The sequence below is a fragment of the Mus caroli genome, unplaced genomic scaffold, assembly GCF_978045245.1.
Source record: "Mus caroli unplaced genomic scaffold, Mus_caroli_1 scaffold_1, whole genome shotgun sequence".
Classification (NCBI taxonomy): Eukaryota; Metazoa; Chordata; class Mammalia; order Rodentia; family Muridae; genus Mus; species Mus caroli.
The window spans coordinates 50,419,421-50,444,331 of NW_028227256.1; the positions used below are offsets into that span (position 1 = coordinate 50,419,421).

The following is a 24,911-nucleotide window of genomic DNA, read 5'->3' on the forward strand; positions in this document are numbered from 1 at the left end:
ACCAGCCCAGAAAACTAGGCCTCTAGGATACTTCTAAATTGAGATAATATTTTATGTAATTCTTATCCTAGAAAGTAGACTTAAGTAGAGATAAGATTTAAAACAATGTCTCTTTAATGAAGCATTAAAATTTGCACTGCCATGCATTCATATGTATAAATTGGCAGCCAAACATCATAACATTAAAGTGATGTTTCTGGTATTGATTTTTAAGATAATAAATTGTTTAAAATTGGGTTTTGCTCACCAAAAGTTATATATATATTCTAACGTTGCATAGAAAACTTAAAAATTATGGTTAAAATTGCCAATGTCCCATTGACTGCAGTTTGATTGCAAATTTAAGATCTTTAATTCACCTATATATTGTAATTAGGATGACTACAAAAGCAATCATTTTATGAGAGCACTAATGCAGCTTTCTGCGGCCATACGGCCATACAAAGCAAAGACAGACTTATCTAGATAATTTCGTCTTTGTGCAGAAATTGGACTCTAATACAGTTTGGCTATGGTTGCTGCCTTACAGGGGATTACTGTGCTAGCAACTTTTTCACAATACTAAAGTTATAAGGAATGTTTTAAATATAATATAAGAAAGACTGTCCAAAATTGGAGAAATATACAGACTGTCAAATTGTTCCTCACTACAGAGCCAAGACTCAAGAGGCAGTATGCTCAGATTAAAAAGAAAAAAAATTACATTTGAGTTAATACAAAGCTCTGCTGTTCTATGTTTCATATTGAAAAAAAAATGTGGGGGGGGTGCACTTAAAACGTTACCTGCTGGCTATCCATCTCTTGATTCAGTCAGTTTACATAGTGGAGGCTGATTTAAGTTGACCTGAACCTTAGCCAGGAGAGACACACAGCAGAGTAGCTATTGCTGAAAAACTGTTTTTAAAAAAGGAGTCTGCAGCTTCTTAGTTCTAAGGCAAAAAAAAAAAGCTGTTTTTTTCCTAGAAAATTCTCTGCAATTGTGATTATTGGGTTCAACAAAAAAGCCTCAGCGGGTTTTATGTGGCTTTTGTTTTACAAACTGTGCCTAGGGAAGTTCTTGCCTGTCTTCAGGGGAATTTCTTTTTAGCTAAAACAACATTGTTGCAGATTTATCCAGATGTTGTTCTAAATAAAGTTTAAATTCAGAATTTATAAAAATTCAATCAGGCTGTACAATTTACAAAGGCATTACAATCTGGCGTGGTGGGAGACGGGCTTTCCTCCTTTATAAGCACAGACTGCTAGTAAACATTGGGCCTTTATCAGAAATTTGTCTTAGTTTCATTTCTTCTCTCTCATACAGCTCTGGCCTCCCACTCAGGAACGTGGTTCATGTGACCACAGGTGACTACAGTTTGGCTTTAGCAAAAAGTATATTGTTGGATGGACAGTCTTCATTTTATATGTTAGGGCAAGTGTGTTCTTGATATAACTATTTTCTAAGTTATGAAAAACATGAGTAATAAAAGCTTACCTGATGCCCCTCAGGTATAGCGGTTTGGACTTCTACCGTCCAGAAGGTTTGAGATACACAGAGAACAGTCTGTCCAGGCCAATCTCTTACCCAACTAATTCGTGAAGTTTTGGTATAGGCAACAATTGCATCTCTAATCACCTAATTTTAAAAACAATGGTAAAAATGAACATTCTAGAACAAAAAAAACCATTGGAGAGCTAAACTATTAAACTAAATCAACTCATACCACTTAACTTTTAAAACATGCTCATCCAGTTGATAGATTCACATAAAGAATATGATTAAAATCCTTACATACAAGTTAATTCATATGATCAAGCATATTACATATATTTTGACAAGTATTATCAATTTGTATAAACTTCATTTATCAAATTATTATATGACCAGTTTTAGCCAAAGTTACCATAGATACATTTGTGTTAGATAAGTCTATACACAATTTTAGTGCAAAGTATAAATTCAAGTAATTTCAAAATGACAGCTATCAAATTTGTAGCATATGATTTTTGTTTGGTTAAATCAGCTCTCCACACAATCTCACATACACACAGACAGAACACACATTTCTCTAACTGCTACCTGTGTTTCCGAACTTCTCAACCTGTGTTACTCCCTTTTCTGGACATAGATCCAATGCACAAGACAGTAATAATGGTCATATGGGACAGATGGACAGACCTCTCATGGTAAAGTGAAAGCTACAAATCCACAAGTCTAATTTGTGTTCTTTGTTACAAATTTTCAGTGGGCTGATTTATCTACTTTTTCTACAATTTATCAATGGGAAACACTCTAGTCTGTCTTATATACCAATTAAAAATAGTAACATCCTCTGGGAAGTGATGCTGACTTCACAGTTTAAATTTCAGAAGGGGCTGTCAAAATTAGAGTTTTCAGAGAAATAGATAAGAACAGTTAAAACTTTCTAGACTTCCAGTTTAGCTGGAGTCTCATAGGACAAATGCCAAGAGGTAACTGCCCATGGTAACATTTTTAGCAAACCATAAAAGGCACAGGCAGGGCAGACTAGAAAAGAAAGCAAATGGCTAAAGAATGGAAGAAACAGTGAGGACATCAGGCACTTCAGACTCGGAGCCCAGAGGACCCAAGCTGAATCTACCCCGAAAGCCTCCTCCCCCAAGGACCAGAAATTGCCATGCAAGCTTCCAAAGGAGGGAAGCAACCAGCAGCCCTACCCAGCTATAAGGCCAATAAATCACAATGACCAGCATGGCAATATCCCTAAGGGTGCAGTAGTGGCATATACACATCGGCAGTAACCAACAGCTCTCTAATTTGATGTAAGACCCTCTCAACATGAAAGAAAACATTCCTGGTACTGAAAACTTAATCACAGAGGAGGTGAATCTAAAACTACCACTTTATTAAACCAGCATAACCCATAACTACACTCTAAATGTTTATCCTTATACTTATAGATGATAAGTATAGAGTATAGTTCTTACCCCTCAATAAATGTGGGCAGAGAACCACCAATGACCAAAATTCAGAGATGTGGAACCCAGTCCCAGCTAATACATCTGTAGCCCAACTTCTGCACTTAAAGCTCAGAGATTACTGAGGAAATGGTGGCAGAATGAATGAATGTAAGGGCCAGTAGAACAGGAAGTTTGCTGTGAGGCTGTTTCCCAAAAGTGAAGTCTCACCTGTAAAGCTGCCTAAATAGAACCTGAACAAGAATGACACCCACAGAGATGCTAATGTGAAAGGGAGAAAAGCCTACAGCCTCAACCCTATACAAGGGACTACAGGCAGCAAAGGATGTTTGAGAGCAGTCTTCCTCAGGGAAGTGCACATTAATTGACTACCCAATGCCAAATGAATGAGAAACATCACACAGACTGAGCAGACTGTATTTATGTATTTAGGCATGTGTGCACACACCCATCACAGCAATTAAGGAAAATTAAAGATTAGAAAAAAATTTTTTTTAAAAAGCATATTAGGTTTGGAAGAGAACAAGGTGTATATAGCAGGTAAATGAGAGACCCTGGAGGAAGAAAGGGGGAAAAGGAAAATTATAACTTCAAAATTTAAAAAATTAAAAAAAAAAATGAAAGAAACAAAGGCTAGAAAAAGCACAGTAGAAGTAGTTAGGATGTGTTCTCGAAGGTCACTGTGGGAACAGAAAGAATGAAACAAAAATTTAAGATATACAAATGCCGGGTGGTGGTGGCACACGCCTTTAATCCCAGCACTTGGGAGGCAGAGGCAGGCGGATTTCTGAGTTCGAGGCCAGCCTGGTCTACAAAGTGAGTTCCAGGATAGCCAGAGCTATACAGAGAAACCCTGTCTTGAAAACAAAACAATACAAAACAAACAAACAAACAAAAAAGATATACAGATGCTGCACAGTTTGGTGAAGAGAAACACAGTTATATAAATTTTCTACAGTACTCAAACTCTACTAAGCTCATTTAAGTCATATAGTGTGTGTGTGTGTGTGTGTGTGTGTGTGTGTGTGTGTGTGTTTAAAATCAATACTTCCCAAGTAAAACTCGTCTCCTGAGAGGCTCTGCCAATGCCTGAAAAATATAGAAGTAGATGCTGACAGCCATCCATTGGACAGAGCACAGGGTCCCCAATGAAGGAGCTAGAGAAAGGTCCCAAGGAACTGAAGGGGTTTGCAGCCCCATAGGAGGAACAACAATATGAACTAACCAGTACACCCAGAGCTTCCTGGGACTAAACCACCAATCAAAGAAAACACATGGTGGGACTCATGGCTCTAGCTGCATATGTAGATGAGGACAGCCTCAGTGATCAATCATCAATGGGAGGAGAGGCCCTTGAAAATTTTGTCTTGGACTCTTTATTTTCTCGCCGTCTAGTCTCTTTCAGCCCTAGCCTGCCTTTCAGGAGTACCTGGTTCGCGTGGCCATGGGCGGCCACATCCTGGTGGGAATTCCACATACACACACAGCATTAAGATTTACATGCACCAAGTATGTGAAATACACAAAGATGCTTCCAAGGTGGGACTAAAATTACATAAGCAACAGCATGTCTCCTCACGATGAAAGCACCTACAAGCAGCTGCATACAATTAGGCACACATGCTGTACAGCCTGAGTGCCATTTTGTTCCACCTTAAATGAGTCATTGCAAAATAACCATTTCAGATTAAACCACGCATTTCCTCTAAATTATCTGTAATGGTTATGCTAATAACTAAATGAATTTGACTCAATTTATAATCCTCTCTGCTCATGTCTATCAGTGTTTCCAGACAAGTCTAAGTGAGGAGGGAAGACCCACCCTGAATATGGGCAGCACTGTCCCACACAGTAGGTTTTCATAAGTAAATTATAAATAAAAATGAGAAAGTAAAGTGAATGCCAGCACTCACCTCTCTGTCTCCCATGTTGTGACAGACTGTGTTCCTTTCAACTGCAAGCCCCAAACAAAGCCTTTAAACTGCCTTTGTCAAACATTTTGTCACGGCAAGAAGGAACTAATACATCAATTACCAATTAGACTTTGAATAGTAATTTATGTCTTATAAATCACTACCTAATTATTAGTCTACTTATCAATGACATATTTGTAGCAACATTAATAATGCATTATTTTTTCCTAAAAATAATAAATATAACCAATTACCTTGTGAATGGACTTAATCATAGCCTTCTCTAACTCAACCAACCACTTCTCCACCTGGCCCCTGGCTTTGGCTGTTGAAATGGTATCTACAAGCTCCACGACTTCTCCCTCACTACTTTTCATATGTGTAATATCCAAAGTTTCTGTAAATTCGACCTTTGCAATTCCTTCAAAGCATTTCTTGAGGTGAGGCTGCACTCTGTTGGAAAAAAAAATTAAACAATTGATCAAAGTAATACAGTTCCTCACATGTCAGGGTTCTTTGTATACTTATCTTCCTTTAACATTTAAATGGGTACAAAGCAGTAGGCATATCTGTGTTGTCAATGCAATGAGCTGAGAGATGCTAAATAGGAGCACAGTGAACCAAGCAGTTTTAGGTACAGCACTCTAGCAGGTCTTCCAGCACTGTGAGCCAGTCTTCTAATGCACATAGCCATTTCAAGTGGGATCTTCAACAGTGTTGAAACTCACGGGCTTGGCTTTAGTATCTAAGTACTTTACAGCTTGGTGAGTCAACAGATCTAGCATGCCCACCATCGTTCTGGCCACTGTAATATAGACTGTGACTAACACCTCACTTGGGCACATTTTCAGCTTTATCCGTCTTTAAATGAGCAAAGAGAAGTAGTGAGTAAAACTCACATGGAATTGTGAACTTGAACTTATCTGTCTGGGCTCTGTGACTTTTCCTGTGTGTGTACAAGATATACAATAAACTTATTTATTCAATAAAATATTTATTCACTGCCTGTTTTAGGTCAGATCTCTTCCCAAGGATTGAGGAATGTGCAATTTAAAAACAACAACAAAACCTAGAGAAATCCTTTGCTGCTGTGGGAGCTTGTTCTGCTAAGGAGGAGGAGAAGCAGTCAGCACACATATTAGAGCCCATGCCTGTGACAGCAAATTTGAAGAAGGAAAACAAGACAGAGACAAGCCTCAGGGAGAAGTGGCCAGAGCAAGCTGGCTGTCGGAAGTATACCATTTTCAGTTGAGTGGATGTGAGTGGTCTCCCTGAGTGGCAGATGTTGGCTCCAGGGCTTCCAGGAAACAGATGAACAGGTCAGTGGATGCTGAAGGAATGTGCTAAAGCCAGTGGTTCTTAAGCTTCCTAATGCTGCTACCCTTTAATACAGTTCCTGGTGCTGTGGTGACCCCAACCATAAAATTATTTCCTTTGTTACTTCATAATTCTTACTTTGCTACTACTATGAATCATAATCTAAATATCTAATTATTTTTATTATATTGATATATATAATATATTGCAAAATAATTTGTAAAGTACTTAACTGATAAAAATATAAAATTTTTAAAATATAAATACCACAAAAGAGTCCTGACCCACAGATGAAGAAGCACTGAGCAGAGTCCCATGGACCATGAAGGGGAAGGCATCCCCAGTTACAGGCCAGCTGCAAGGAAGCAGGTGGGGCAAAGCAGAGTGAAAAGGCCACTAAAGCCAACCTTCGGGCTCTCCAGCTTTCTCTCAAAAGCTACACCTGTCAGCCTGTGCTTGTTACAAAAATAAGAAGTAAACTACACCCACCTAAACAGGCTAGCTGTCAACCTCATCCCTATTTGTGACATATTTGAGAATGACCCACCGCTGAGACCATAGAAGTCATAAAGCACCACAACGCCTGGCTTTTATTGATGTACTTTGAATATGGATGAAAAGATCAATATGGTGAAGAGGAGAGGTGGACCTTCAAAATCTTAAAAAATATGCAGTAAAATAAAAATTCCACTCCAAGGTCCATGCCCTTCAGAAATAATTATTCAGAAACATAATGCAAATACTATAATTGCAAATACTCTTAGAACATTCTGGTAGAGAGTTCATATAAATGTAGCTAGCTGTCCATCACCATTTATTTTCTATCTTATTCCAAAATATTAAATTTGACCAGATGAGTGTAGTCGAGCATCTGGGGATGGACGCACTTACCGGGTGGGATCCTTAGTCTCAGACAGGATCTCGAGGAGCTCATCATTCGACAGGAAGAAGAACCTGGGGAAGAAGAGGCGCTTCTTTTCCAAGTACTCATTCAGCCCTTTAAGAATGAGCTCCAAGAGTTCATTGGACTTTTTCAGCCTTTCCAGCATTCGCTCGATAGTCACAACTGCCAGGACTTGCTTATTCTAAAAATAGTAAGCAAATAGCACTTGTCTCAGTTTGATTTCTGTCGCTTGGATAAACACTATGACCAAAAGCAATTCATGGAAGAAAGGGTGTTGTTCATCTAACGTCTCCAGGTCACAGCCCATCACTGAGGAAACCAAGGAAGCAGCCCAAGCTGAAACCTCAACACGGGAACTGAACCTGAGACCTCAGAAGAGTGCTATTCCTCAAGGCTTGTGGAGTCTGGATTTTATACAACTCAGGACCAAGTTACCGTGGGGGGGAGGGGGGGCGGGGGGGTTGTCATTGCCCACAGTGGGCTGGACCCTTTCACATCAATCATTATTCAAGAAAATACTTCACAATCATGCACACAGGCCAGTCTGATAAAGGCAATTGCTCAGTGGAGATTCCCTCTTCCCAGTAGCCTTTAGTTTCTATAAAGTTGAGAAAAAAATACCCAGTGCAGCATGCAATTCAAAATAGTAGTTATTCATTTTTATTTCCATTTACATTATAGTTGAAATTTTTCATTTAATAGAACAAAGATTATGGGAACTTATAAAATGGTAATCTTGAATATTCTATGCCTGCCATGCTCTTTCACATAACAGTCATGTTGGGAACACCTCAAGCCACAGTGTTCCCAACTTCCCACTGTAAATAGCAACGTAATAGGACATTCTAGGAAGGTTATGTGAAATTCAAACAAGAGGATGCCAATTTAAGAGTAAACACTGAATTTTAATATTAACTAATAACTTATTTTTTCAATTGTACTCAACCATGACTGAAAGTTATACCAAAATATCAGTTGAAAATTGTTTCACATATGAATTTTATTCTAGGACTAGAGATAGGGCTGAATCATCCTTCAGCACATGCAGGGCCCTGGTTTCCATTGCCAGCTCCAGCACAAAGAAAACGCTTTCTTTGCTTTTCTCTTTTTCTAGTGGGGCTCAGAAAATTAAAATTCTCTTATTTATTGGATATTTTACTTATTTACATTTCAATGTTATCCCTTTTCCTGGTTTCCACTCTGAAAACTCCCTATCCCATCCTCCCTCTCCCTGCTCCTCATAGATGAGGGTGCTCCCCCATCCACCCACCCACTCCCACCTCCCCAACCTGGCATTCCCCTACACTGAGGCATCAAGCATTCACAGCACCAAGAGCCTCTCCTCTCATTCATGTCCGACAAGGCCATCCTCTGCTATATATGCAGCTGGAGCCATAGGTCCCTCCATGTGTAATCTTTGGTTGGTTGATATTGTTGTTCTTCCTATGAGGTTGCAAACCCCCTCATCTTCTTCTGTCCTACCTCTAACTCTTCCATTGGGGATTGCATGCTCAGTCCAATGGTAGACTCTGAGTATCCACCTCTGTATTTATCAGGATTTTGAAGAGCTGCTCAGGAGACAACTATATCAGGCTCCTTTCAGCATGAACTTCTTGGCATTTGCAATGGTGTCTGGATTTGGTGTCTATATATAGGATGGGTACCCAGGTGAGGCAGTCTCTGGATGGCCTTTCCTTCAGTCTCTGATCTACACTTTGTCTCTGTATTTCCTCCCTTGAGTATTTTGTTCCCCCTTCTAAGAAGGACTGAAGCACCCACACTTTGGTCTTCCTTCTTCTTGACCTTCATGTAGTCTGAATTGAATCTTGGGTATTCTGACCTTTTGAGCTAATATCCACTTATCACTGACTGCATACCATGTGGGTACTTTTGAGACTGGGTTACCTCATTCAAGGATGGTATTTTCTAATTCCATGCATTTGCCTAAGAATTTCATGAAGTCATTGTTTTTTATAGCTGAGTAGTACTCCATTGTGTGAATATACCACATTTTTTGTATTCATTCCTATGTCGAAGGACATCTGGGTTCTTTCAAGCTTCTGTCTATTATAAATAAGGCTGCTATGAACATAGAGGAGCATGTGTCCTTATTACATGTTGGAGCGTCTTTTGGGTATATGCCCAGGAGTGGTATTGCTGGGTTTACAAGTAGAACTATGTCCAATTTTCTGAGGAACTGCCAGACTGATTTTCAGAGGGATTGTACCAACTTGCAGTCCCAACAGCAATGGAGAAGTGTTCCTCTTTCTCCACATCCTCACCAGCATCTGCTGTCACCTGAGTTTTTCATCTTAGCCATTCTGACTGGTGTGAGGTGAAATCTCCAGGTTGTTTTAATTTGCATTTCTCTGATGACTAAGGATGTTGAATACTTATTTAGGTGCTTCTCAGCCATTTGGTACTCCTCAGTTTAGAATTCTCTGTTTAGCTCTGTACCCCATTTTTAATAGGGTTATTTGATTCTCTGGAGTCTAACTTCTTGAGTTACTTGTATATATTGGACATTAGCCCTCTATTGGATATAGGATTGGTAAATATTTTTTCCCAATCTGTTGGTTACCATTTTGTCCTACTGACAGTGTCCTTTGACTTACAGAAGCGTTGCAATGTTATGAAGTCCCATTTGTCAATTGTTAATCATAGAGCATAAACCAGTCATGTTCTGTTTATGAAAATTTCCCCTGCTCATGTGTTCGAGGCATTTCCCCACTTTCTCTTCTGTTAGTTTCAGTGTATCTGGTTTTGTGATCCACTTGGACTTGATCTTTGTACCAGGAGATAAAAATGGATCAATTTGCAGTCTTCTACATGCTGACCTCCAGTTGAACCAGTACCATTTGTTAGAAAGGCTGTCTTTTTTCCGCTGGATGGTTTTAGCTCCTTTGTCAAAGATCAAGTGACCATAGGTTTATGGATTCATTTCTGGATCTTCAAGTCTATTCCTTTGATCTACCTGTCTGTCTCTGTACCAATACCATGCGGTTTTTATCAGTACTGCTTAATATCAGGGATGGTGATTGCCCCAAAAATTCTTCTAGTGTTGAGAAAAGTTTTCACTCTCATGGGTTTTTGTTATTCCAAGTGAATTTGCAAGTTGCTCTTTCTAACTCTATGAAGAATTGATTTGGAATTTTGATGGGGATTCAGTGTATCTGTAGACTGCTTTCGGCAGGATGGCCATTTTTACTATATTAATCCTGCCAATCCATGAGCATGGGAGATCTTTACATCTTCTGAGATCTTCAATTTCTTTCTTCAGAGACTTGAAGTTCTTGTCATAAAGAACTTTTACTTGCTTGGTTAGAGTCACAAAAAGGTATTTTATATTATTTGTGACTATTATGAAGGGTGTCATTTCCCTAATTTCTTTCTTAGTCTGTTTATCCTTTGAGTATAGGAAGGCTACCAATTGGTTTGAGTTAATTTTATATCCAGTCATTTTGCTGAAGTTGTTTATCAGGTTTAAGAGTTATCTGGTGGAATTTTTGGGTTCACTTAAATATATTATCATGTTATCTGCAAACAGTGATATTTTTGACTTCTTCCTTTCCAATTTGTATCCCTTAGACCTCCCTTTGTTTTCTAATTGCTCTGGCTAGGACTTTGAGTACTATATTGAATAGGTAGGGAGAGTGTGGGCAACCTTGTCTAGTTCCTGATTTTAGTGGGATTGCTTCAAGTTCCTCTCCATTTAGCTTGATGTTTGCTACTGGTTTGCTGTATATTGCTTTTTACTATGTTTAGGTATTGACCTTGAATTTTTCCAATTGTTTATTAGATATTTTCTTCATTTACATTTCAAATGCTATCCCAAAAGTCCCCTCCCCCCCACACACACGACATGCTCCCTTAATAACACACTCCCACTTCTTGGCCCTGGTGTTCCCCTGTACCCTAGTAGACATAAAGTTTGCAAGACCAAGGGGCCTCTCTTCCCAGTGATGGTAGAGTAGGCCATCTTCTGCTACATATGCAGCTAGAGACACAAGCTCTGAGAGTACTGGTTAGTTCATATTGTTCCACCTGTAGGGTTGTGGACCCCTTCAGCTCCTTGGGTACTTTCTCTAGCTCCTCCATTGGGTGCCCTGTGTTCTGTTCAATAGATCGACTGTAAGCCTGGCACTGCCATAGCCTCACAAGAGATAGCTATATCAGGGTCCTTTCAACAAAATCTGGCTGGCATGTGCAATAGTATCTGTGTTTGGTGGCTGATTATGGAATGGATCCCTGGGTGAGGTAGTCTTTGGATGGTCCAATCTTTCCTCTTAGCTCCAAACTTTGTCTCTGTAACTCCTACCATGGATATTTTGTTCCCTATTCTAGGAGGAATGAAGTATCCACACGTTGATCTTCCTTCTTCTTGGTTTTCTTGTTTTGCAAATTGTATCTTGGTTATTCTAAGTTTCTGGGCTAATATCGATTATCAGTGAGTGCATATCATGTGAGTTCTTTTGTGATTGGGTTACCTCACTCAGGATGATATCCCTCAGATGCATCCATTTGCCTAAGAATTTCATGAATTCATTGCTTTTAATTGCTGAGTAGGACTCCATTGTGTAAATGTATCACATTTTCTGTATCCATTCCTCTGTTGAGGGGCATCTGGGCTCTTTCCAGCTTCTGGCTACTATAAATAAGGCTGCTATGAACATAGTGGAGCATGTGTCCTTATTACCAGTTGGAACATCTTCTGTGTATATGCCCAGGAGAGGTATTTCTGGATCTTCCTTTTAGTATTATGTCCAGTTTTCTGAAGAACCGCCAGACTGATTACCAGACTGGTTGTACAAGTTTGCAATCCCACCAACAATGGAGGAGTGTATTGTTTGTCTTTGTCACTGAGGTGCATTTCCTGTATGCAGCAAAATGCTGGGTCCTATTTATATATCCAAGTCTGTTAGTCTATGTCTTTTTATTTGGGAATTGAGTCCACTGATGTTAAGAGATATTAAGGACAAGTGACTGTTGCTTCCTGTTATTTTTGTTGTTAGAGATGGAATAATGTGTGTGTGGCTATCTTCTTTTGGATTTGTTGATAGAAGATTACTTTCTTGTTTTGTCTAAGGTGTAGTTTCCCTCCCTGTGTTGGAGTTTTCCATCTATTATCCTTTGTAGGGCATGATTTGTGAAAAGATATTGTATAAATTTGGTTTTGTCATGGAATATCTTGGTTTCTCTATGGTAATTTGGAGTTTTGCTGGGTATAGTAGTCTGGGTTGGCATTTGTGTTCCTTTAGGGTCTGTATGACATCTGAATCTGGATCTTGTAGTTTTCATATTCTCTGTTAAGAAGTCTGGTGTAATTCTGATAGGTCTGCCTTTATATGTTACTTGACCTTTTCCCCTTAGTGCTTTTAATACTCTTTGTTTTGTGAATTTTATGTTTTGATAATTATGTGATGAGAAGAATTTCTTTTCTGGTCCAGTCTATTTGGAGTTTGGTAAGCTTCTTATATGTTTATGGGCATCTCATTCTTTAGGTATGGGAAGTTTTCTTCTATAATTTTGTTGAAGATATTTACTGGCCCTTTAAGATGAGAATCTTCACTCTCTTCTCTACCTATTATCCTTAGGTTTGGTCTTCTCATTGTGTCCTGGATTTCCTGGATACTTTGGATTAGAAGCTTTTTGCATTTTGTATTTTCTTTGACTGTCCTGTCAATGTTTTCTATGGTATCTTCTGTACCTGAGATTCTCTCTTCTATCTCTTGTATTCTGTTGGTGATGCTTGCATCTATGATTCCTGATCTCTTTTCTGGGTTTTCTATCTCCAGAGTTGTTTTCCCTTTGTGATTTCTTTATTGTTTCTATTTCCATTTTTAGATCCTGGATGGTTTTGTTCAATTCCATCACTTGTTTGGTTGTGTTTTCCAATAATTCTTTAAAGGATTTTTATGTTTCCTCTTTAAGGGCTTCTACCTGTTTACCTGTGTTCTTCTGTATTTCTTTAAGGGAGTTATTTATGTCCTTCTTAAAGTCCTCTATCATGATCATGAGATGTGATTTTAAATTCTTATCTTGCTTTTCCCATATGTTGTGGTATCCAGGACTTGCTGTGGTAGAAGAACTGGGTTCTAATAATGCCAAGTATCCTTGGTTTCTGTTACCTAGGTTCTCAAACTTGCCTCTCACCATCTGGTTACCTCAGGTGTTAGTTGGTCTTGCTGTCTCTTACTGACGATTGTCCTTCCTGTGGGCCTGTGAGCCTGTGATCTTAGGTGTGTCAGCACTCCTAGAGAGACCTGGGTGGAATTTGGGTGCAGAGGGCTGTAGGATAGCCTTAATTCCTGGAGTAGATGGGGACCAGAAGGATCCTGTCCCCATCTGTTTAGCTGTTTCTGTGCCCTCTCTTTCTTTCCAAGAGTCTCACATGTCTTTTGTTAGTGTGGTTTTGGCTTTTCTTCTTTCTTTCTTTTTTTTTATTTCTGGCCTCAAATTTACTGTGCAGCTATCCAGGAGCTCCTCATGGGCCTTGTACTTCTGCCTCCTGTGTGCCAGCATACAGCCTCTCTTATGCCACCATTCAGGGCTTTTGTTAGTAATTAGAACGCTGCTGAAAAGACAGCATGGTTTGCTTTGTGTTGAATTGTGATGATATTACAGAAACAATAATTTAGCAAAGAAATATAACTATCATTAATACCTCAATAAAACAAAAGTATGGACCATGTGCAATGAGAGATTAAAGAATCTCCAATTTTTAAAGGCATTTCATTGCAATTTTCAGAAGATTTTGTGTTTCAAATAGATATTTAATACTCCCCCAATACTCCCTTTCTCCCTCCTTTGTCTCTGTCTCTGTCTCTGTCTCCGTCTTCCTCTCACTCTTCCCACACATGCACATATTTACAAACTCAGGACATTATTTTTAAATGTGCAAGCCAGTCATACAGTGTGGACTTGTACTGTTATGAATCTAAATCTAAAATCCAAAATAGTGTTCTTTGAGCGCCACCATCTGGAAGAAAATGTGTTTCTCTTGTTTGAAAAAAAATTACTGCTAATAAAAGTGAATTTTTCCTTTCACAGATTAACAATAATTGTTTGGTTTGAACTCTGGTAGCTTACTATAATTTGATTATTTTAGGTCTGATATTTGAAAGTTATGATGTTCAACTTTTAGAATAACTAGGTTTTGTTCAGTAAATATAGTCTCTGATCAGCAAGAAATAAGCTCCCCCTCCAAAAACAAAAAACAAAACCAAAAACCAAAAACCAAATCATTTAGGTACAGCCAATAAGCTAACCATCTCCAATCTGAAATGCTTAGAACAGATATGCTTTGTATTTCAAAGCTGTGTGGGTTTAATATTTAAATTAAATATTTAAATTAAACATTAAATATTTAATGTTTAAATATTTGTAAACACTTTACTGGTTGAACATCTTAAATTTGAAAGTCAAAAATCCAAAATAAAAGCTTCAGTATTTGAGGCAACACATGTTTTTAATTGGATATGCTAAAGATGTTTTAAATTTTTGAAGTCAATTCTACTTAGCCAGGTTAGCGCAATGGCTCTGATCCAAATACAAACTTCCAAATGTTCTGTATGCATTTGCATATGGACTAAAACCACAGAAAATTATCCTTACATGCCTGGAAGATAACTCACATAGAGACAGACTCAGGCTTGGACAAAGCAAAGGCCCCTGGTGAGACATGCTGACTTCTATCCTGCTTTCTACTCCCTTGTACCTGTCTATCATGTATCATGTGTTTAATCTCTATTCTTTAAAATGGGGAAGACAGCTCTTTCTCAAAGGTGGCATAAAGACAGAAATGAAAGAACATTGGACCCTCTACACTCTGCCTGGCTGCCAATGATTAGCTTAGATACGATTGCAAGGTGCTTTAATAGATGCTACTAGAAATTTAAAATTTAGTGTGGTTTCCTAGAATCCTGTATGTATATTATAATTTTTGGTTATGTATATTATATGTATACATATATGTAAGATATATGTATATATATATTTTATGTATATTATAATTTTTGGTTTTATAGTGTGTGTGTTGTTCATAACCATCACCAATCTGAAAAGCCCAAATGAGGATTGATAAAATTGACTGACATGTCCAGAATAAATGACCTACAGAGCCTGAAGCTTTCATTTTGGCTAATGGAGAAAGATTTCTCATCCCCACTGCCAGGAGATTTAGAGGAAATATAACATGTATATGTGTAATGGAATTAAGCTCCAACACTTAGTAAGCTTCTGGAGGAATTACCTTCCTCATCTTAAATCCCCAGACAGCAGAGAACTGGTAAGGACCTCATTAAACCTCTAGCACTCGGAGTAGTAAGGCAGGCTGACTACGGATCCATAAGGGTCTTCCAACTCTGAGACTCCGGTTCTGTCAGGAATTGGAAATCTTTAAGACCCAGAATATTAATATAGATTCCAGGCATCATTTACCTGAAATTTTCAGAGATTTTTCAGAATAAACTCAGAAATCTTTAGAACTAGTAATAATTCCAGGATCAGTCTTGATTATTCAACAGCTATCTCTCAAAGGCCCAGCTCTGTGTCATCAAGTTCTTGGGGCTTGGTAACAGTAGTCAACATAACAAAGATCCCAGACTCCATGAACAGTGAGGAGCACCAAAATAATAATAATAATAACAGAGGTAATGATTGATGAACTACACAGTCATCACATTCTCTCACATCCTTCTTACACTGGAAGATGCTGGGAATGAATGGTCTGAGGTGACCTGTGCCAAGCAGCTCCATCTCTGTCATTTTTCCCAGTAGCATGAGCTCTCTTATGGTCCCGGTGTCATGTTTTGGTAGTTCTCACAATATGTCGAGCCTTTATTATTACCCATGCTGTGGAGATCTGAGATCAATGATCTCTGGTGTTACTATCCTGGCGTGGTGAGCAGCAAGACTCACACCACATAAAGCAGCAACTTAATCAATCTGGCTCCCCTGCCCCTCACACAACAGCAGTGTTGAAACAAGGCCAATTAATAACCTTACTATGGTGTCCAACTGTTTAAGAGAAATTAAGTCAATGTCTCCTACTTTGAATCAAAAACCAGGGATGTAAAGAAGGTCTGCTGAAGGCCAGGACAGACTCAGAGCTAAGATCACTGTGACAAACAGTTAATAATGCTGTGAATGCAAAGTTCTGGGGGGGGGAGGGGGATTAAAAGTACCACCACAGTGTACACATGAACAGGAATATAACAGCTTTATAGCTCACACAGAGAAGGTTCCAATGGTCTGGAAAGAAAGATATCTATGGCCACAGACTTATTTTAAAACAGGAGCACTGAAGAAGCTGCAGAGAAAAAAATTAAGTTTGTAGAGGTTGAGCTACAATGTTTAAGGAAAGACACTGTGATCTAGAAGCACACACTGGAACAGTCACTGCTATGAAGTTACAGTTACCCAGAAGCTGTAGTAGAGGAACTGGTGAAGGTGGCCACACGAAAAGGCTGAATTTTGAATATAAGAAAATAGTCTTTTGTCCTTTAAGACTTTCACAGCTATCAAGAAAAACCCAGTGCCAAGATTAACCTACAAAGAGCAGGCTGACTTCCTCTGTCAGAGACTGACTCTAAGTTGAAGCTGGTACTTATTTACTGTAAAAGTAACTTTTATTCATCAGATGTAGTTGCTTCAGAGGCTCACTGCTGAATAACCTCACCCTTACTAGCTCTTTCTGAACTCTGGCTACCTGGTTCGACTCAGCTGTTCTGGCACAAAATCCTCAAGCTGACTAATTCAAACTGTCTTTTCTCTGTTTCTGACGGAATTGCTCTGCTTAACCTCAAACCAACTCTGATAATCTGTTGTAATCTTCTGGCTCCTTGTTCTCTGGCTTCCCCTGTGTCTGGCTTGTAAAACTGTGCCAATAAAACTCCTCCTGACCCCTCCTGTTTTCTCTCTATTCTCTCTCTCTCTCTCTCTCTCTCTCTCTCTCTCTCTCTCTCTCTCTCTCTCTCTCTCTCTCTCTCTGTGTGTGTGTGTATGTGTGTGTATGTGTGTGTGTGTGTGTGTGTGTGTGTGTGTGTGTATGCTGCCTTTGCATGAAAAAGAAGATTTGGAGAAACCCAAAGCTTCTTGTGACCTTGCAAATGCCTGGGTGAAGCAAGAATATTCTAGGGAAGTCTAGAGCAGGGACTGTTCTGAACAGAAACAGTAGGTTTTAGGAAAACAAAACAAAACAAAACAAAACAAAACAAAAGCTGAAAAGAACTCAGATGTCTCTCAACAGAGAAATGGATACCGAAAATGTGGTACATTTACACAATGGATTACTACGCAGCTATTAAAAATGACGAACTTATGAAATTCTTAGGCAAATGGATGCATCTGGAGGATATCATCCTGAGTGAGGTCACCAAATCACAAAAGAACACACGTGATATGCACTGACTGATAAGTGGATATTAGCCCAGAAACTTAGAATACCCAAGATAAAATTTGCAAAATACATGAAACTCAAGAAGAAGGAAGACCAAAGTGTGGATACTTCGTTCCTTATTAGAATGGGAAACAAAATACACATGGAAGGAGTTACAGAGACAAAGTACAGAGCTGAGATGGAAGGATGGATCATCCAGAGACTGTCCCACCCAGAGATCCATCCAATGAACAACCACCAACCTCAGACACTATTGCATATGCCAGCAAGATTTTGCTGACAGGACCCTGATATAGTTGTCTCTTGTGAGGCTATACCAGTGCCTGGCAAATACAGAAGTGGATGCTCATAGTCACCTATTAGATGGAAAATAGGGCCCTCAATGAAGGAGCTAGAGAAAGTACCCAAGGAGCTAAAGGGGTCTGCAACCCTATAGAAGGACAACAATATGAACTAACCAGTACCCCCACACACACACACACACACACCAGAGCTTGTGTCTCTAGTTGCATATGTAGCAGAGACTGGCCTCGTTGGCCATCAATGGGTGGAGAGGCCCCTTAGTCTTGCAAAGATTATATGCCCCAGTACAGGATAATGCCAGGGCCAAGAAGCAGGAGTGGGTGGGTTGGGGAGCAGGACAGGAGGAGGGTATAGAGGACATTCAGGATAGCATTTGAAATGTAAATGAAGAAAAATATCAAAAAATACCAAATAAGCAACTACAAAAAACTCACACTAAAATCTAGTTGAAAATAGAACTGTCCAAATTTAAAATGTGGTAAAAGGTATCAAGAGCAGCCAGTCCTCCCTAGAGAAATATTAGATAGTGAGAAGGAAAGTTATTTCAAGATACAGCTGGAGGGAAAGCAAAAAGAATGAAGAGGAATGAAGAAAATTTACAAGAACCGTGGGCCGGTGTGAAAAGAGCAAATGTTTGGTCTACTGGGATTTAAAGGAAAACTTGATAATGACAGTGGAGTACAAAGTTTATTAAGAGTAGACAAACATAAAGAAGGCACCAGGTCGATTGAACTTAAGTGTATCCCACACCTCAGGTCAAGCTCTAAAAAAGCAATAATGAAGCACATTCTCAGGGGACGGGAGGGGAGGGGAGGAAATCAGGAGCCTGATGCACCAGATGCTGGCTTCTCAGCGAAGTCAGGCAGAGTCAAGAGACAGTGGAGTAAGAGTCTTAAACACTAAAGCAAAAACCTGTCAAGAGAAACTCTCCCTTTAGAAAGGAGGGATAAAGCCATCCCCAGACAAACAGAAGCTGTGAGAATAGGTCTTCACTAGACATTTCCTACAGGAAACTTGAAGAGACAGTAACACACAGTGAGAAAGCAGGAAAGTGTACAAGTAACAGGCAAGAGTAATCACAGAGAAAAATCCAGGGGTCTCTTGCACACTGAGAATGTAAATTCGTACTCCCATTATGGAAAACAGTCAGGAGGTCCCTGGGAAGTGTTCAAAATAGAAGAAACATGTGATTCAGCCACCTCACTAAGTACACATCCAACACTGAAATCGGCCTGTTGAACAGACATCTCCACTCCAACGCACATTACATAGCCAAGAAAGGCAAACAACCAGACACATCCATGGCTGAATCAAGACCTGGTTGTTTGTGACAACACAGCAGGCCCAGGAACACAGCATGTCCTCATTCATGTGTGGAATCTTAAACAGCTGGCCTCATAGAAGTTGAGATTAGACTGGTGACTACCAGAAGCTGAGGAGACCAGAGGAGGAGGGAGGTGTAGGGAAGGTTTGACATATAGTGCATTGCAGTAAGGCAGGAGTGTGCTACTGAACAGTAGTAACATGATAATAATAAACTGTAATACTTCAATTAGTCAGAAGAAATGGCTTGGAAAGCTTCCCCATAAAGGATTAATGGGTACTTAAGGAGATGGAAATTCCTGAACATCCTTGATAAGAGGTTGTCTGTCTTATGACCCACCTGCAAAAGGAACAGTCAGTTTGGCAGTGAGCCACCCCAGGAGTGCTCTTTCTCTGCATATCCCACTCCTCCCAATCCCTACTGTTCTCCTCTGTACTCTGTCTCTTCGCCTTGTCCTTGTCCCCACACTAGATCATATGCCTTTGAATGACAGAAGCAGTGTGGGGATCTACGATGTGTGGAGGAGAGGTCTGAGCAGAACGTGAGCCTTTACAGACAAACTGTATGAATAACCAAAACCAACTGGAAATTTCTACAGTGAAAGATCTTTGAGTGAGGTGGGTCAGTATATTTAGTGGAAAAAAAAAAACATAAAACTACTTCATGTATACACAGTGGGCATTATATGGATAAGGAACCAAGCTGTCAATCAAGCCTATAAGAGTAGCAGTAGCAGTGGTGTTCTGTTCTCGACATCTGGAATTTTGTTGTGGAAGAGTCCGCCTCAGAGAGAACCTTTCATAGGACCCCTGAGATGAAAGGAAAACCTCTTGTACCAGGCAATTAATCCACTGGCTTCTGCCACACAGACCATCTCATTGGGGTTCTTGAGAGAATATGGCAATACACTTATCTTCAAAGCATTGGAGAGTGTGCACAAGACCTTCTGTGGATGCTAACACTGTGAGAATACACAAGGCAGTTAGGGAAGACAATTTTGCTGTGCAGCAATCATTAATGAACTGTCACCACAACGAAGAGCAATAACAACAAAACCCAAACCCATTCTCTTGGGAGCTTTTACTTCTCGAGTCTCATAGTTCCATGTGGCCATCACCAACCCTTCCTCTTCACTCAGGCCAGCACAGTGGCTCCTTCTAGACACTGAACAGTGTGTAAAACTCTTTAAAATCTGGGGCGTTTAAGAATATTTTCATCAAATAACAGGAGCAAGGGCTTTTTTGGTTTTGTTTTTTGTTTTATTGTTTTTTGTTTTTCCCAGGAGACATAGTATATGCCTTTAACCTCAGCACTCTGGAGACAGGAGCAAATGGAACTCTATAAGTTTGAGGTCAGCCTGGCAGCAAGCTCCAGGTCAATCAGGGCTACAAAGTGAGATTCTGCAATTATACATATGCATGTGTGTTATATTATATATCATGTAATATATATATAGAATAGAGAACATAGAACACAGAATATATTCACACATAGTGTATATATAGTATATCAATGAGATTAATAGATCTACTTTTGTGTCTACTTTTGAGGAAAACAGCAAAAATTCTGCTTAAACCTTTTCTTATTTGTTTATTTATTTTGGGTTTTTTGAGATACGATTTCCTTGTGTAGCCCTGACTGTCCTGAAACTCATTCTGTAGACCAAGTTGGCCTAAAACTCTGAGATCTGCCTACCTCTACCTCTCTGTCCCTCTCTCTGCCCCTCTCTCTGCCCCTCTCTCTGCCCCTCTCTCTGCCCCTCTCTCTGTCCCTCTGCCCCCTCTCTCTGCCCCTCTGCCCCTCTGCCCCTCTGCCCCTCTGCCCCTCTGCCCCTCTGCCCCTCCTCTGCCCCTCTGCCCCTCTGCCTCTCTTCCTCCTGAGTTCTGGGATTAAAGGCATGCACCAACCACTGCCTGGCTCTTGATCGATTTCTTAATGACATTAATACACATTATAAGGGATTGTAAAGGCATTGTAATAAGGAAACTATATGACAGCCTGTATTTGTGAATTACATTAGAAATGGCTCAGTGTTACATGGCAACTCACTAATAGTTCTGCTAAGTGTGTATTTGACTATATTGTGATTAATTTTATGGCTTGCTTTGTACATATTTAATGATATTATTACAAACCCAAAATAATCCTACTGAACAAACCCATGTCCATCTTTCTGGTATCATACTGTCAAATCATATAGTTGCCATTGATGAACTATGATCAGTATTTAGGACTATAGGTATAGCTTTGTTTAAGTAATGAATATGTGTATATTGTTACCAAGTTAAGACATTTTAGATGCAATTCCTCTATCTTATAGTGTATTTGATTAAAATATCAATGGGGGAGCTTATGTTCATGTCCTAACATGAACAGCACCTTCAGAACTTGTGCGTGATGTTCTTTAGTGTGACCAGACTTTATTAAATTCCTCCTTAGCTCCAGCACTCCTCCCTAAGATCTATGTATCTTATGACTTTCTTTCATTTTGATAGAATTTTTGAACTCACTGGATAGGTTTCTCTTGAAATTTTTATTTTTGTAAGGTCCCTAGGAGACACATTCCTCACTGTGTATGCTTGCTGGCTGTTCCCTGTCACAGTGAATTTCAGCAGTCATGCAGCCACAACACGGAGACAGCACCATGAGAGAAACAGTATCCAGAGATGGTGCTGGCTTCCTAGCAGGGCCCCTGGCAAAAACTATGTCAGCCTCCGAAGGTCACACTGAGTAAACTTGATGCACTGTGGGCCTTGGGGGAATCAGGACAAAATGTCCACTTTTTTTTCACATTTTTTTGTCTTGGAATTCTAAAATAATAGCCAAAGGGGAAATGTATGTTTCAGGGAAGTGATGGCTTACTAGAAACAGTAATCGCTTACATGGATTTTTAAGAAGCAAAGTTGTTATCACTCCTATACATTACCAGAGATTTTTACCTACTTGTACAACCGTTTTCATCACATCCCTCCAGGTTTTATCCACAGCTGTGAATCGTCTGCCTTCCTCTGGCATTTGAGACATAATGTCCCGAGAGCTGAAAATGGGCTCCAGATAGAGCCAGGTGGCTTGTACCTTGAGCCACTCATCCAGAATCTCCTGCAGCAGCAGCAGCTTGCCCTCCCATTCCCTGAGAAACAAGCACAGCGAATCCAGTCTCAGGACAGCAAAGCAGGCAGTGTCTCAGACAGCAACATCCCAACCCACAGCTGCCTGCCAACCCCTTGTGTGATGTTACTACTCCTATTTTTATGTCTCTGCTTGCACTCAAAGGTAAATCAATAAAACTATCTTAAATAAAACCTGTTTTAAGAATAATTACATCAACATTTAGACTTGTAAGCAGTAACTAAGATAGAACATGTATTCACAAAATTCACATTCCCCTAAATACAATGTGAAACACAAGCAGAAGAGGCAATATTTGAATTACAGTAGGTTATTGATTCATCTCTGAATATGGAAAACCTAATGATTAAAGTTCCCTTATGTGTAAACATAATTACTCCAAAATTAAGTTTTTAATTGCAGTTTAAAAATCTCTCTGCATTTTCATCCATCTTTGCAATAATCCTGTTGTCTTAGTCAGGGTTTCTATTCCTGCACAAACATCATGACCAAGAAGCAGTTGGGTGTAACCTCCACCCAGCCTGAAGCTGGCTGAGGCAGACCTCAGCTTTGATGCCACTGAGGAGATTATCTAGGGTGGAACCTCCCTAGATCACTCTATTGTTCAGCCACTGTCACTGTTACCTGCTGGGAGGCCACCTAGCTATTCCGGAGACTACACCCTATCCTGCACGTGGTCACCTGCAGCTGGGCTCCAAGGATAAATTGGTGGGAATGGGCCTCCCCCCTCCTTTATAAGTGCATCTGCCATTAAACATTGGAGCCTTGAACAGACTAGTTGTCTTGGTTTCCATTATTACTCGATCTGCCTAGGTTCCCTCTTCTCTTTCAGCTCTGGTTGCCACAGGCCAGCCCCAACAATTTGGCGTACCAGTGCGGAGCCTGGGAATGGCAGAAGATGCTGGAAGACACACTGCTGGTATGGAGCTCCACAGATAGGAAACAATTAGAAAATTCATAATGGGGCACAGTGAAGCAACAGGTAAAAGGTTGCCAGGGGTGCGGTATGGTCTAAGCTGGAACAGCACTGACCCGCATGCTGGATTTGCTTAGCTTCAGCAGTGATATCAGGATCTAGGAATGCAGCAGGCAGTCGGCCGCAGCTTTCAGAAGCTGCTTTTTAGGAGAGAGAAATAAAAAGGTGTAAATCAATGGAACAGGCGGATGGCCGCAGTTTGGAACTGCATCAGGCGGGAGGAAAGTAGATTTTGAAACTCTCCCAGAGACAGAGAGAAAATCGGGGGAATCCCTTCTTGTGTGCCTGCTGGCCAGTGTCTTTGTTCTGAGTGTCTGTCTTATGTTTTCTGAAATGAACATGTGCTCATTGTGTTGGTTTGTTGTCTGTGTTTCGTCCCTTGTCTCTGAAGCATGGCGCAGTCTGAGTTTGGATCCGCCTGAGTTTGGTTTCTATGGTGTTTGTAGATGATGGGGATTTCTGAAATGCACACTTGGTATTTGCACCTGTCCCTTCGGTCTGGAGGACTTGTGGTCAGCACATGTGCTAGGAAGACCTCCGACGCCCTGGGACGCCCTGGGAAGCAGGGAGAGCCAGGGATGCCTGGTCGTCTCTGGAGATGGGTTGGTCAGAGAAACAGAAAGTTCTTAAGTGGAAGCTTACCCTTCCAAAATCATCTAATTATTTTGCCTGCTTGTGGTGAAAGAACCTAGTGGGGAAACCCCCACTCAACTCCCGATTCGGCGTGCACCCAAGAATCACGAATAGAACACAACACCTTGATGTAACAACACGAGGTATTTTAATGGTTGAGCTCCGGGTCGAAACGTATCTCACACAGGAGACAATGGATTCGACCATGAGGCTTGGAAGCTAGGGGTTTTTATAGAAAAGGAGTGGGGCTGGGGGAGGAATTGGCGTGGTTTCACATGATTGGTCCATTTAAACATCAGCAGCCTGTTAACATTTAACTTAGGTCAGAGGGGTGGGAGATAGGGAGGCGATGGGCCTGCCCGGGGAAGGCCTGGTCTGTTCTGCTATGTTCTCAGCCCCAGGTTTCAAAGCTCACAAACAACTCTTTGGGCTATTTGACATACATTACATGAATCACAGATCTCAAGTTTTATTTCCTTTCAGTGGAGGACGAGAAAGGGTTGCATGGGTCTGGATCTGTTGGTCTCTCTTTTGTGTATTTTTGTGTATGTGTTTAGAGCTATGTGAAAATCTAGAGAAACGAAGGTAATTCTCATAGGTGCCTTATACCCTGACTAGAGATGATTTACACATGAAAGAACGGGCTTAAGAAAAAGCAGTACTCTCCGACTATCTGGGGATAATTTGGTGAAAGAGAAAAAGAAAAAATAAATAAACAGTATCAATTGGCCTTTGGAACCCTGCACCTGTAGTTAGAACTCTAGTGGCTGGAGAAGCCCCTGCTAGGAACTGGTGGCTGTTTTTCCTACAAAAATCTCTGTGCTTGTGATTATTGTGTTTAGCTGTTCACAAGGTGCTTTTTATTTTATAATTATAGCTAGAAAAATTAAAATTCTCTGGTCTAAGTGTAGCCGCTTCATTTGGTTTTTTACTGGTAATGTGCTCTGCGTGTCTTCACAAGAGTATCAGCTCATAAGTTATTGGTTAGGATTAAATAATTGTAACATTGATAACAGAAGGTTAACTATAAATAATCTTAAGAAAGACTGTCCAAAAATTAGAAGCATAGACAGTCA

At 40.1% G+C, this 24,911-nt stretch overlaps 1 protein-coding gene across 2 annotated transcripts in view; it reads right to left on the minus strand.

The window, feature by feature from the left end:
• Positions 1 to 24,911, minus strand: part of LOC110288425 (dynein axonemal heavy chain 7-like) — a 356,931-nt gene that overhangs the window by 218,658 nt on the left and 113,362 nt on the right. For both annotated transcript variants that reach the window (XM_085837237.1, XM_085837233.1), the window contains 4 exons: positions 22,041 to 22,227; positions 7,059 to 7,252; positions 5,105 to 5,303; positions 1,475 to 1,615 (listed from right to left, as the gene is read on the minus strand). In XM_085837237.1, coding sequence (XP_085693363.1) covers positions 1,475 to 1,615; positions 5,105 to 5,303; positions 7,059 to 7,252; positions 22,041 to 22,227 — 721 coding nt within the window. The remainder of the gene's footprint in view (positions 1 to 1,474; positions 1,616 to 5,104; positions 5,304 to 7,058; positions 7,253 to 22,040; positions 22,228 to 24,911) is intronic.